The 11,583-nt window shown below is 59.6% G+C and overlaps 1 protein-coding gene across 1 annotated transcript in view; it reads right to left on the reverse strand.

Moving 5' to 3' along the window:
* BICRA (BRD4 interacting chromatin remodeling complex associated protein) overlaps nt 1-11,583 on the reverse strand; it is a 65,809-nt gene that overhangs the window by 16,557 nt on the left and 37,669 nt on the right. The window contains 4 exon segments of the mRNA XM_025048868.1: nt 901-966; nt 2,663-2,705; nt 2,788-2,833; nt 4,367-4,467. Coding sequence (XP_024904636.1) covers nt 901-966; nt 2,663-2,705; nt 2,788-2,828 — 150 coding nt within the window. The 5' untranslated portion in view covers nt 2,829-2,833; nt 4,367-4,467.

Genomic DNA, 11,583 nt, shown 5'->3' on the forward strand with positions numbered 1-11,583 from the left:
AGTTTCCTTTTGGGCATTAAAAAATGATAGCGGTGATGAGACTAACGATCACGAAATAACAATACAGGCTCATCGCCGTTACTGGGCCTGTCAATGTAAATAACACGAAATGATGTTTATTTGTTGAGTTTTGGATTTAATAATTTATATTATGAGAGATAAATTATTCAAAATATATTATTACAGTTGTGAGAACTAAGTGGAAATTACTGGAAAGGGCCTGGCACACGATCAGTGTTCAGTAAACAACAGTTACGACGAGGAAGAGGGAGGAGGGAGCGGGGGGAGGAGGGGGACCCACCACTCACAGTTACTAATGAGTCCGGCACAGTCAGACACAGTAGGTGCTCAGTACCCGCCCACCGTGGTCAGACACACAGTAGGTGCTCAATACTCCCACTGTGGTTAGACACACAGTAGGAGCTCAGTACCCGCCCATCACAGTCAGACACACGGCAGGTGCTCAGTACCCGCCCACTGTGGTCCCCAGTCTGGGCTTCGCTCATCACCCCGCCTTTGTTTCCCAGATGAAGACTGAGAGTGATTAGTTGGTCCCCTTCCTCCAGGTCACAGACTCCTACACAGCGGAGCAGGACAGGACCGCAAGCCCCATGGCCCGTTCCCTGGAGGTGTCCCCCGTGGATCTGCCTCAGCTCTGAGAACCCGCTGAGCCCCGAGGCCCCAAGGCCAGAGCCCAGGACCCTCACGTCCTCCCCAGGGGCCCGCAGGCACAGCCAGAGCTCCCACCTCTCCCCTACAACGTGCAGTGAGCGCCTGGCCTCTGCCCTGCAAAGTGCCTGAGGTGGGGCCGGCGTGACCCCTCCCTCTGGCCTCCGGGGCTCCCTCCTGTGGGCTGCAGCTCTGGTGACTGGGTCCAGGACTGAGCCAGGGGCCACTTACCCCGGGACCGTCATAGAAGGCACTTTGGGCCTCCCCGGCGTTGTCCAGGAGGTCGTCACCGTCCAGCTGCAACAAGACCCGCCCCACCCAAGGTCAGAGGTCAGCTGGGCAGTGGGCCAGCCCATGCCCTGGAACAAAAATCGACTCGGGGTTACACAGGACGAAGAGACCAAGACGGGGGTGGGGGGGCCAAGGCTCCCTCAACACTGAGCGCCTCCACCTGGCTCCCAGCTGCTCCGGGCACAGCGCCTGCCTCGGCTTGGGGATCGGCTTCCGCGCCCTTGCCCTTTGGGGCCTGGCGTGCGTGCCCCCGGCTCCCAACGCCCGTCTGTCTCCTCTCGCCGAGGCACTCCGGCACCTGGCACAGGTACGCTCGCTGCCGGGCACCGGACGCGCCCACGGCACCGTCTCTGACCACACAGGGCCCGCGGGAGCCCGGAGCTCATTCAGCACCGGGGACAGAGCCCCGGCATCCGCGCATGCGCCCAGGGAACGCCGGTCCCCGGCCAAGGTGGCCGCCCCAGTCTCTCCCTCCAGAATCCCAGACTGGTAAATCCAGCAGTCCCTGGGCTTCTAGAATCCATCTTACACTTCCGGTTGCAGGACATGGTACCACGACCCACTCAGGCCCAAATCCGGGAGGGGTTCCAGACCCTCTTCCTTGATGCCTAGTCCACCAGCAAGTCTGGCTGACTCTGCCTTCCAGAAAGGCCCAGAAGCCAGCGCCGGCCCCTCTGCCAGGCCTGCCCGCAGCCCAAGCACCCTCCTGCGCTCCACACGGCGGCACCCATCCTCTTCAGAAATGGGGCCCCTCCCCCCTCCCTGAGTGTGGGCCCGCTTAGCGACTCGCTTCCAATGATCACGATCTCAAGGGAGTGACAGCGTGTGACTCTGGAAACCTGGCCTTAAAAGGCCCCAGGGCTCCTCCTGGCTCTTCCCCGGGGTGTTCACGCTGGGGGGCCGGCCACCGGGTGGGAGGACGCTCAAGCCGCGCTAAGGGGACCCCCGCATGGTGAGAGGCCGAGGCCACCAGCCACGGAGACGCGTCCTCGTGGGAGCCCGTCTTCCGGGCCCGGACGAGCCCTCAGGTGGCAGCAGCCCCAGCAGAGCCCGTGAGCCAGACCCCCCCACACCCCCGCGAAGCCGCTCCCTGACCCCTGACCCCGACGACCGCGAGAACGCTAACCAGCGTTTCACTGCTGACCCTTGGGCACTCTGACCGTCCGCCCCGGGTGACGGACATGGCTCCTGAGCAGCTGGACGGACTGCCTCCCCCACCAGAGCTGCCCGCCACGCTCACAGCCACCCTTGAGCTCCTCGATCCGGGTCTTCCAGGCCTGGCTGCCCCGGTGACCGTCCGCCCCGGCCCCGCCTCCCGGCCCCGCAGTCCTGCTTCCTGTCCCACGCGTGCCACACTTTCCCGCCTTGTGCCTGCTCCTCCCCTGCCCGGAGCACTGCGGGCACCTTCCCTCCATCCTTCGGGTCCACGTTAGGGGCCTCGCGACCGCGCTGGCTACGGCAGGCCCCGCCCCCACCTCCGCGCGTCTTTCAGACTCTTTCACTGGGCGGGCGACGCCATCGTCCCTTCTCCTTCCTTCCTCGGCTACCCCGTCGACCGAGGAGCTATGTGTGGCGTGAGGACGGGCTCTGCCGTCCCCTCTGCTCTCCGCCGGGACCCCAGGCCCGGCTTGCAGAGGCAGGGAGCCTGGCAGCTCCCCGTCCCACAGCCCCCACCTGGGACAGCCCCCCGGCCGGCACTCACCTTCTCGGATCCATGTAAGAAGTCGTTGAGGGCCTGAGGGTCACTGAAAGAGAGAAGGGAAGTGGCACTGAGGAGGTGAGGGGTGCGCGGAGCAGGGGTGGGAGGGGCGGGGGGCCGTCACTCACCAAATCACGTCTAGTAAGCATCTGCCGTCCTCATCATCCATCGCCACTGGGGAAGAGGCGGGCCACACGTCAGGTCCTGGCAGCATGCCAGGACCCACCCGTCAAGGACCACTCCCCGGCCGGGGCCAAGGCCGGGAGGGGGTCGGGGTCCTGCTCCCTCGGGTCTGGGGCATGTGTGGGGGCGGGAGTGGCTCTCGCTGCCCTCCCCACGGAGCCTCCGGACCAGGCACAGCGGCCTTTCCCTCCTCCCCTCCCTCTCTCTCCCCCCAGCATCTGATAACGACGACGATGACCTCACCCGACACTGAGTGAGCCCAGATCACGCGCAGGCCCCGTGCCAAGTGCCTCGCACACACCTGACTCGTTTAATCCTCCAGGTGTACCCCACAAGGTGGGTCCTGTCACCCCCGCTTTGCAGATGTGCGAACGCAGGCATGGAGACCAGCCTCCTCCACCTCCTGGCTAGCAGGTGGCACCAGGAAGTCTGACCCCTGAGCCTGTGCTTGTCACCACACTGTCCCGCCCCTGAGCACAGTGCCTGGCCCCAAGTGGGGTGGGGAAGGGGTCTGTCCTACAAACGAACGGTGGAGGTGACGGCCCCCCAGGCTCCGGGGTCCCCTTGAAGGCGTGTGCAGTGTGTCCCCAGGAGGGGCACAGAGGAGGGGGGCCCAGAGGGTGGGCGTGCGGGGTCAGAGGAGCCGCCGCAGCCAGGCAGAGCCCATCGGCGTGGTGAGGGGACTCGGCTGGCGTTTCCCAGGAGCTCGCGCTGCGCTAGGCACGGTCCCACGGCTGCCGTGAAGCAGGAGGGACGTCGTAAGCCCCGTTCCGCAGAGGAGGACACTGAAGTCCTCCGCATCTGCCCATCACCCGCCGCCGACTGAACCTTCCGTCTTCCCATACACCCCTCCGTCCCTCCAAGCTTCCGTCCGCCCAAACCGCCACGGAAACCTTTCCCGTCTTCCCGACCCCCAACTCATCCTTTCCCCGGGTGAAGCACGGAACACGGCGGTGAGTCTGCAGCCCACGGACACGGGGTTCCCACCCTCCTTTCTCTTTTTTCAGGGGTTGGGGGTGAAGCTGATGCAGGCAAAAGACCAGAGACATACACATGGCCAAACACGTTCCAGGCACTTTCCCGGGTGCATGGGACACACGCACATGCGTACACACTTCACGGGCCCCGGGGAACGAGCCTGGGTCCACGCGAGGGCGGGCGTCCCCAGACAGGCCCTCCTCGGAGCCCGCTGTGTGGGCGACACTGCGCCTCCGCGTCCCAGGCTCCGCCTCTGCTTCCCTCTCCCTGTGTCACCAGGTCCTCGGCCAACAAGCCCGGCCCTCCCCGACCAGCCCACAGCGGGAAGGCCCGGCCGGGAGCCTAAAAGGCAAGATCGGCAAGGAATCTGGAGGAACGGGGACGGGGGTTGGAAGAGCCTGCCCGCAGCTGGTGTGGAGGCAGGGGCTGGCTCGCAGGGACCGGGCCCGGGCTGCACAGGCACGCTGCAGAGCCAGGCTCTGCCCGGGAGGCGGGACGACGGACACCAACCCCCGCCGGGATGCACGGGGCCCCTCCGCTGGTTACCTGCGCTACGAACGAATCATGAAGGGAAGGAGGGGTGGTCCGCTCCAGGTCTACGCGGGGCCCCTGGCTGGGGACGTGGGGACTGTCCTTTTGGGGGCCAGCTGTGGAGAGAGAATGAGAGAGGAGCCGTGAGCGAGGAAGTCAGTGCAAAGGAGAGAGATGGAGCCGGACAGGGAGGGGGGCGGGGGCGGGACGGGGAAGGACAGAGGAGACACTGTGAAAAGGGACGTGAGAAAGGAGAGGTCAAATACGAGTTTAAACCCGCAGGAGACAGCGCCGCACACCATCGCACACACGGCGTGTGAGTACGTCTGCGTACACGGCTCTACTGTAGGCAGACGTGGACACACACACACGCGACACATGCACGTGACACACACACAACACTGCGCAGCATCGTTTATCGGCCGTTCGGTCTAACAACACAGCCGATTCTGGCTGTCCTGGTCCTACGCCTTCTAAAGCCGCTGAGCACAGGGCATCCCCGCTCCCGGGGAACACGAGGGGTTGGGGTCCTACAAGCCTCTCGTCGCAGTTCCGTGGGCCCGCCGATGCGGAACCCTGGTTTACCTGCGTCTGTGTCAGGACACCTCGTGTAACAGACACGGCCGGTCCGGACACCGGGCACGCAGCCGTCAGCACCGAGCTGAGCCTGAGCGGAGCTCGGCTGGTGTGTCCTTCCTCGGCCAGGCCCAGCCCGGCCTCCATGCTCCAGCCAGCACTACACTGGGTGGCCACGACGGGGACCTCGGCTGGACACGCGTGGCCATCAAGGGTCGGCACACGTGTGCAAGTGACCGGGAAAGCGAGAACAGGAGCTGGGGCTACGAGTGTGAGTGAGCGGGCTAATCCGCAAACGCGATGCGGCGCCCCCCAGTGACAATGGCGGGGAGCTGGGCAGGGCCCGCCACGAAGCGCACGTTGACCCACCTCGCCCGCGGGTCCCCAGCCTAAGTCCAGAGGCCCCGCCCCTAACCGCTACCCCGCAGATGATGCTCACTGTGTTCTCTTAAAATCCGACGCAAATATGTCAAAAATGTCAAGATAAGACGGAGCCGGGTGCGGTGTGCAGGTCTGTTGTCATTTAGGAATGCCTGGGATGGCTCGGATTCCAAGAAGCGATCAAGAGTGGCCGGGAAGAGAGAGGAGGACCGGGAGCATGGAGCGCCACCCGCCCCCCCCAAGAGCCCTGGGCCCCAGAGAGACGTGGAAAGTGTCTGCCACACGGTGCTGGAACGGGGTCCTGCCCCGCGAGACGCCACGGGCACAGCCCCGGCCTGGAGGCGCTCACAAACAGCCACGGAGCTTTCGCCAGGTTTCCTGGCTCACTCTGCAAACCTCAGGCCCCGGAATCGAGCCAGGAGCATGTGCGCCCTGGGCAGGCGTCTCCAAACCCGTTCACGGGGGGAACGTCCAGTGGAAGGCTCCGGACCTCTCCACGACAATTTTTACCATCTTCCATTCCGATGGTAACGTTAGAGACGTGAACGAAGCTCATCTGACTGATCGACATCATGGCCAGGTGTCGGTGACGAGGGCGTAGCATTCAACGGCTCAGATTTATGCACGTGGACGCGTGTAAATTTCACCTTTAAAAACTAAAGGCTACATCATCATCATCATCCTCGCTGCGTGGTAGCCGGCGAGGCACGGATGGCAAAGTGTTGACAACCGTTCAGGCAGAAGGACAGGGGGCTCTGCTTTACCACAGCGGTCTGGTTACTGTAAATATTTCTAAAGTTTCCATGATGAGCAGAGAACAACATGGCAGCATCGGCCTCCGAGACGCTCCCATTCGGGTGCCCGGTTGGCATCTGTCACTCACCACATTAACGCCAAGCAGTCCCCTGTGGAGTGGTGGTTCTGGTGCTGGAGGCAGGGGTTCAAATCCCCAATCCCCCATGCCCAGGCTAGGTGACCTTGGCAAGTGACTCAACCTCTCTGGGTCTCAGGGTCTCATCTGTAAAATGGGCACGATCCCAATCGCCACCTCTCACGGGCCGGCGGAGACGCTGTCAGCAGAGGGCCGGGCGGGATCCGCACAGGCCACGTCAGGACTGCTGGCCTCGACGTTATTATTCTGTGTCCTACTGAACATCGCTGGCTACTGAGAAAAGGTCAGGCCTCTCTCTGGCTTCTGCCCTCTGCCCCCCAATCCCCTGTCCACAAGGTGTCACAGCGATTCTTGGGACCCGCCCAGGATCTAGAAAGTCGTAAATCGGGAGAGGGGCCAGACTTGCTCTGTTTTTAACAAACGCCCCCGATTCAGAGCAGCCGACAGCTCCAGAGCTGCCGTGCTCGCCCTGCTGGGCGGGAAGCGAGTGCGCCTGGGCTAATAAAAGCTTTTTGCCAGAGAGGTGGGTGGCGCTTGGGTTCGGGGAGACGGGGTCTCCAGCCCGGTGCTGCTGCTCCCCAGTGTGAGCCCGGAGATGTCGCGGAGTCCGCTCCGGACCACCGTGAGGAAGCGGCGGGTCTCGCCTTCGATCTGCGGAAAACGAGCCGTCTGCGCAGTGCAGGGAGCGCCGTGCAGTGTGGCCACCCCCAAAGCTTTCTGGCCGCCGTCTGGCCAGAGGGGACAAGACTCCGAGGCCCCAGCTCTTCCACCTGCTGCCTGCTGCCACGTGCCACCCTTGAGCGCGTTCGGGAGAGTTTATATGTCACCCGCTTTGGCCGTGGCTGATGCACTGGGTCTGACTCAAACCACCACGGGCACAGAGTCTCCCTGATCCCTTCCAAGCCCTATCACTAGCCCCATTGCTCAGGGGAGATAAACGAGGCCAACTAGAGCGGTTACGGGACGCCGAGGACCACACGCAGGGATGGAAGGTGCCCGCCGCCCCCACTCAGCAGGCATCCTGCAGCTGCCACCCAGCAGGCAGAGGGAGCCTTTAAGGACACGCAAACCCACCAACTGTTGAAAAAGACAGTCGAAAGGAACGTGAGCACTGCCTAGGTGTCTGACGATTAAGATCCTACGTGTAATAATGGCATCGTGTGTGTGTTATTTTTTCCTTTAGAGCCTTTACCTTTTAGAAACACATCCTGAAATGTTTAAGGGTACAATGTCGGAATGTCTGTGACTTGCAGGGGGCACAGACGCCGACGCCGTCTGCCGTGATCGCCACCAGCCACACACAGCTGGGTGCATTCAAGTTTGAGTTAACGAAATGAAATTAGGACACGGGATGAATAGACATTTTTCCAAAGAAGACACACACATGGCCATGAGCTCACGAGAAGATGATCGATACCACTACTCATCAGGGGAAGGCAGTGGAAACCAGACGCCACTTCACACCCATCAGGATGCCTCCCATCAAAACCCGGAAAAATCACCAGTGCTGGCGAGGGTTTGGAGAAATCAACCCCAGTGCCCCGCTAGTGTAGACGCAAAATGATGCAGCTGCTGTGGAGACCGTCTGGCGGTTCCTCAAAAGATTAAAAATAGAACTGCCCCGTGATCCAGCAATCCCGCTTCTGGGCGTACATGCAGAAGATTTGAAAGCCGAGCCTCCAAGAGATAGTTGTACAGTCTTGCTCACATCACCCTTGTCCCAACAGCCAGGACGCAGAAACAGCCCAAGTGTCCATCGGCGGATGGACGGAGAAGCGAAACGTGTTGTGTGCGACGACATGCTATTCAAGAAGGAAATTCGGACGCGGGTTACGACACGACGACCCTCGAAGGCATCACGCTAAGTGAAACGAGCCGGTTACAGCAGAACGAATCTGCACGATCGCACTTCGGATGTCCACGGGGACAGAGAGCAGAACGGTGGGTGCCGGGGGCTGGGGGAGCGGGGAGAGGGACGGGGAGTCAGTGTTTATGGGCACAGAGTTTCGGTTCTGCAAGACGAAAGGGATTCTGGGGGACGGACGGTGGTGACGGTTGCACAACCATGTGACTGCACTTAACGCCACTGAAATACACACTGAAAAATGGCCAACGTGGTAAATTTTACGTTATGTGTATTTCACCTCAATTAAAAAAATTGATTAAAAAAACCCATTAGGAATAGCAAATAAAAATATTTACATAAAAAAGCTAAATAAAATTAAACATTACTTCTCAATCACACTGGCCACATTTCGAACGGTCAAGAGCCACGTGTGGCTGGCGGCTACCATATGGGACGGCACAGACACACGCCACGTCCTTTATGGCAGTGGCTCCGCGGGACAGTGCCGGTCAGTAAGAGTGTCGGAAAATCAAAAACGGGTGAAGCTGGCTGATTGGCGGGCGGAGGTCCCTGTTTCATTATTCTCTCTGCACGCATTTGAAATTTTCCATAGCGAACATTTTTTCATTACAAAAATACTTTAACGTCAAATGTCCTGTGTCTGTCTGTTTGGCTGACACCAAAATGTCAGCCCCAACAAGGGCAGGGATTTTGGCTTGTTTTTTAACCCTGTGAGACACCCAGTGCCTTCATAGTGCGTGACACACAGTAGGAGCTCAATAAATATTTACGAAATGAATTTGCAGAGGAAGTTAAACGACCCGTTCATTCATTTGAGGAGTAGCCTGGTAGAAAAGGCATTGGCGAAGCGCCTACTATGTGTCCAGCATGGGCACAGCTGAGGAGATACCCTAATGAGCACAAAGCAGATACAGCCCTTGACCCTGGGGAGCAGGCACTTGGTTCTCCACCGAGGTGGCATCGGATGCCCCTCTCCCGGACACACATGTACCCGAAAGCTTTTGAAAAAGTGACTCCAGGGGGATACAATTGGTCTGCAATGTCGCCAACTCAAAACTGTTCACATGGGAGCAGAAGCTTTAAGAGACATTGCAAGGCTCCGCCTGAGTCTCAGACTGGGGTGGACATGTGGACATTGCCACAGACGATCCACAGAGGGCACATGCGTGGGGCGGGGCGAGACTTTGCTACTGTAACCACTGAGATCAGGGGCTTACTTGTTACCGCACACCACTCAGCCGAAGCTGGCTGACGCACCCCGAGAAGCCCGCGTGGCCCCAGTGCGTCCCCAGATTCAGGCCTTATGCTGACCCCACACCCCCTGATCCCTCGAAGGCCCCCAGTGACGTGGGAAAGACACTGGCCCACGTTTCACAGCTCAGGAAACAGACTCAGAGGGCTCAGGGCACTTGCCTCAAATCACACTACGAGGGCCGGAATTTGTCTCAGACTGGGGTGATTCTGTAAAACCTCATTCCTCCCCACCTGTTCTAAAGAGCAGGGCCTGAAGCCACAGGCAGCTCCAGAGCACAGCCGTGACGCCACAGTGACACAGTGTCCTTCCAGAAGCGCGCGTGCACTCCGCCAGCGCCCGCAATGCGATCCGAGTTTCGCACCGTCATCGGGAGCTGTGCAGAAGCCAGGCGGCCCAGCAGGACACGGAATCAAAAGGCCCCATTAGCTCCGGACACAGGCGAATGTCACTTTTTCCAGGACCAATTTGAGTTACCCTAGCGTTATTCGCAAGTCAAAATGAAAGTTGAAATAAAAAAAAAAAAACCAACCAAACAAAAAATCGAATGCAAAGTCGGCAGAACTGGATCATTTGCTGATGGGAAACAGCAGGACGAGAAGGTCTGTGGCCGAGGCCGGATCCCGCGCTTCCAAACACCTCCACAGCCCTCCCGCCTCCATCTGTTATTTAGTGGTGGCAACAGCAGAAGACAGGGACACAAACCCTGGGTAGCTGAGCTCTCACTTTCTTTTTCGAAAGTAAAATAAAAGTTGAAAAAAAAAAAAAAAAACCAACCAAACAAAAAATCGAATGCAAAGTCGGCAGAACTGGATCATTTGCTGATGGGAAACAGCAGGACGAGAAGGTCTGTGGCCGAGGCCGGATCCCGCGCTTCCAAACACCTCCCCAGCCCTCCCGCCTCCGGCACGGACCCCGATGCAGCTCCCGGGGTAAAGAAACACTTCGAGTCGGCCTTTTGCAAACCATGGAGCACGTCCCTGAGGGCTGTGAGATCAAATGACCACGTTGCGACCAGGATTTTTTTTTTTTTTTTAAATTAAATGGTGTAGAGTAAAATGGAAAAGAATAGAATAGAAAATTCAGGAGGCACCACGCGCGGTGAGCCTAAGTATCGGCCTGCGACACTGGTTTCAACTACGTGTGTCTGTAGGGCTACGTGTTTCCTTCTGTGGGTTGTGGTCGAAATAGCTTTAAAATAATGAGACTGAGCCGGGGGCACGCCTGTGCCCTTTATCGGGCACCTTCTTCCCAGGCTTCCTGGGAGCTAGAGCAGCCACAGCTCTGCAGATCGCGAAAGTCAATGTTCCGCTTGGTGAGACTTTTGAGGAAGACTGTGGGTGACTCTGGGAAAGCTTTTCTTCCAGAATAGAAAGACGGAGCTTCCCTCGAGAGAAAGCCTTTTGCTCCCTGCTTCGACCTTTGAATACGGCTGAGAGGACTGGAGCTATGGCAGCCATTCTGCAACCAAGAGGCAACAAACCTGAGGCTGATAAGGCCCCATGCAGAGGGCGACTGTTGAGAGAAAAAGACTGGGTCCTGCTCTGCCCGCCTGCAGACTTCTTAATCCTTACAGTTTAGGCCCCGTTAGGGTTTCCACTGTTTGCAGTCAAACGCGACCGGACACAAAGGAGCTGGCATTTCTCTCCCTAGCTTTGTCACCCCTCACGAGGACTCTCACGGCCTCCCGCGCTTCAAGGACTGTGCTGCGTGAACACACTGACTGAGAAGAGAGGCCCCGCCATGCGGGAGAGGGCTGATGGGGAGGGCGTCTGGATGAAAGACCACCGTGGTGACTGCAGAAGCTGCCAGAAACTCTTCTCCTCCCTAGGCCCACGCTCTTTGCATCTCCTCCTATCAAGAGATGGGGTCAATTACCCAACCCGTGAACTTGGGCTGGCCTCGAACTTGGCCAACACCGTGGCGGAAGTGACGGTGTGCTTTTCTCAGCCTACGCCTAGACGCCCGAGGAGACCTGGCACGCTGCCACACTGCCCGGCTGCCCCGTGCCGCAGCCCAGGTTAGCCCGCTGGAGGACGAGAGCACACGCCCATCACCTCCACCACCCCAGCTCACGGCCGAGCCCAGAAACAGAGCCACCTAGCTGACACCCGGGCAGGACCAGAAGCCCCAGGCGGTGCCTGGTCCAGATGAAAGCCATGCGGGTCATGGTTTGGTTTTCAGCCACGTGGCGCACCGTGTTTTCCACGGCTGTGACACTGTCCCCGATGCCCCACGATCTCTCCCGCTGTGATCCCGCTCTT

Source organism: Pteropus alecto, unplaced genomic scaffold (genome assembly GCF_000325575.1).
Source record: "Pteropus alecto unplaced genomic scaffold, ASM32557v1 scaffold41, whole genome shotgun sequence".
Taxonomy (NCBI): Eukaryota; Metazoa; Chordata; class Mammalia; order Chiroptera; family Pteropodidae; genus Pteropus; species Pteropus alecto.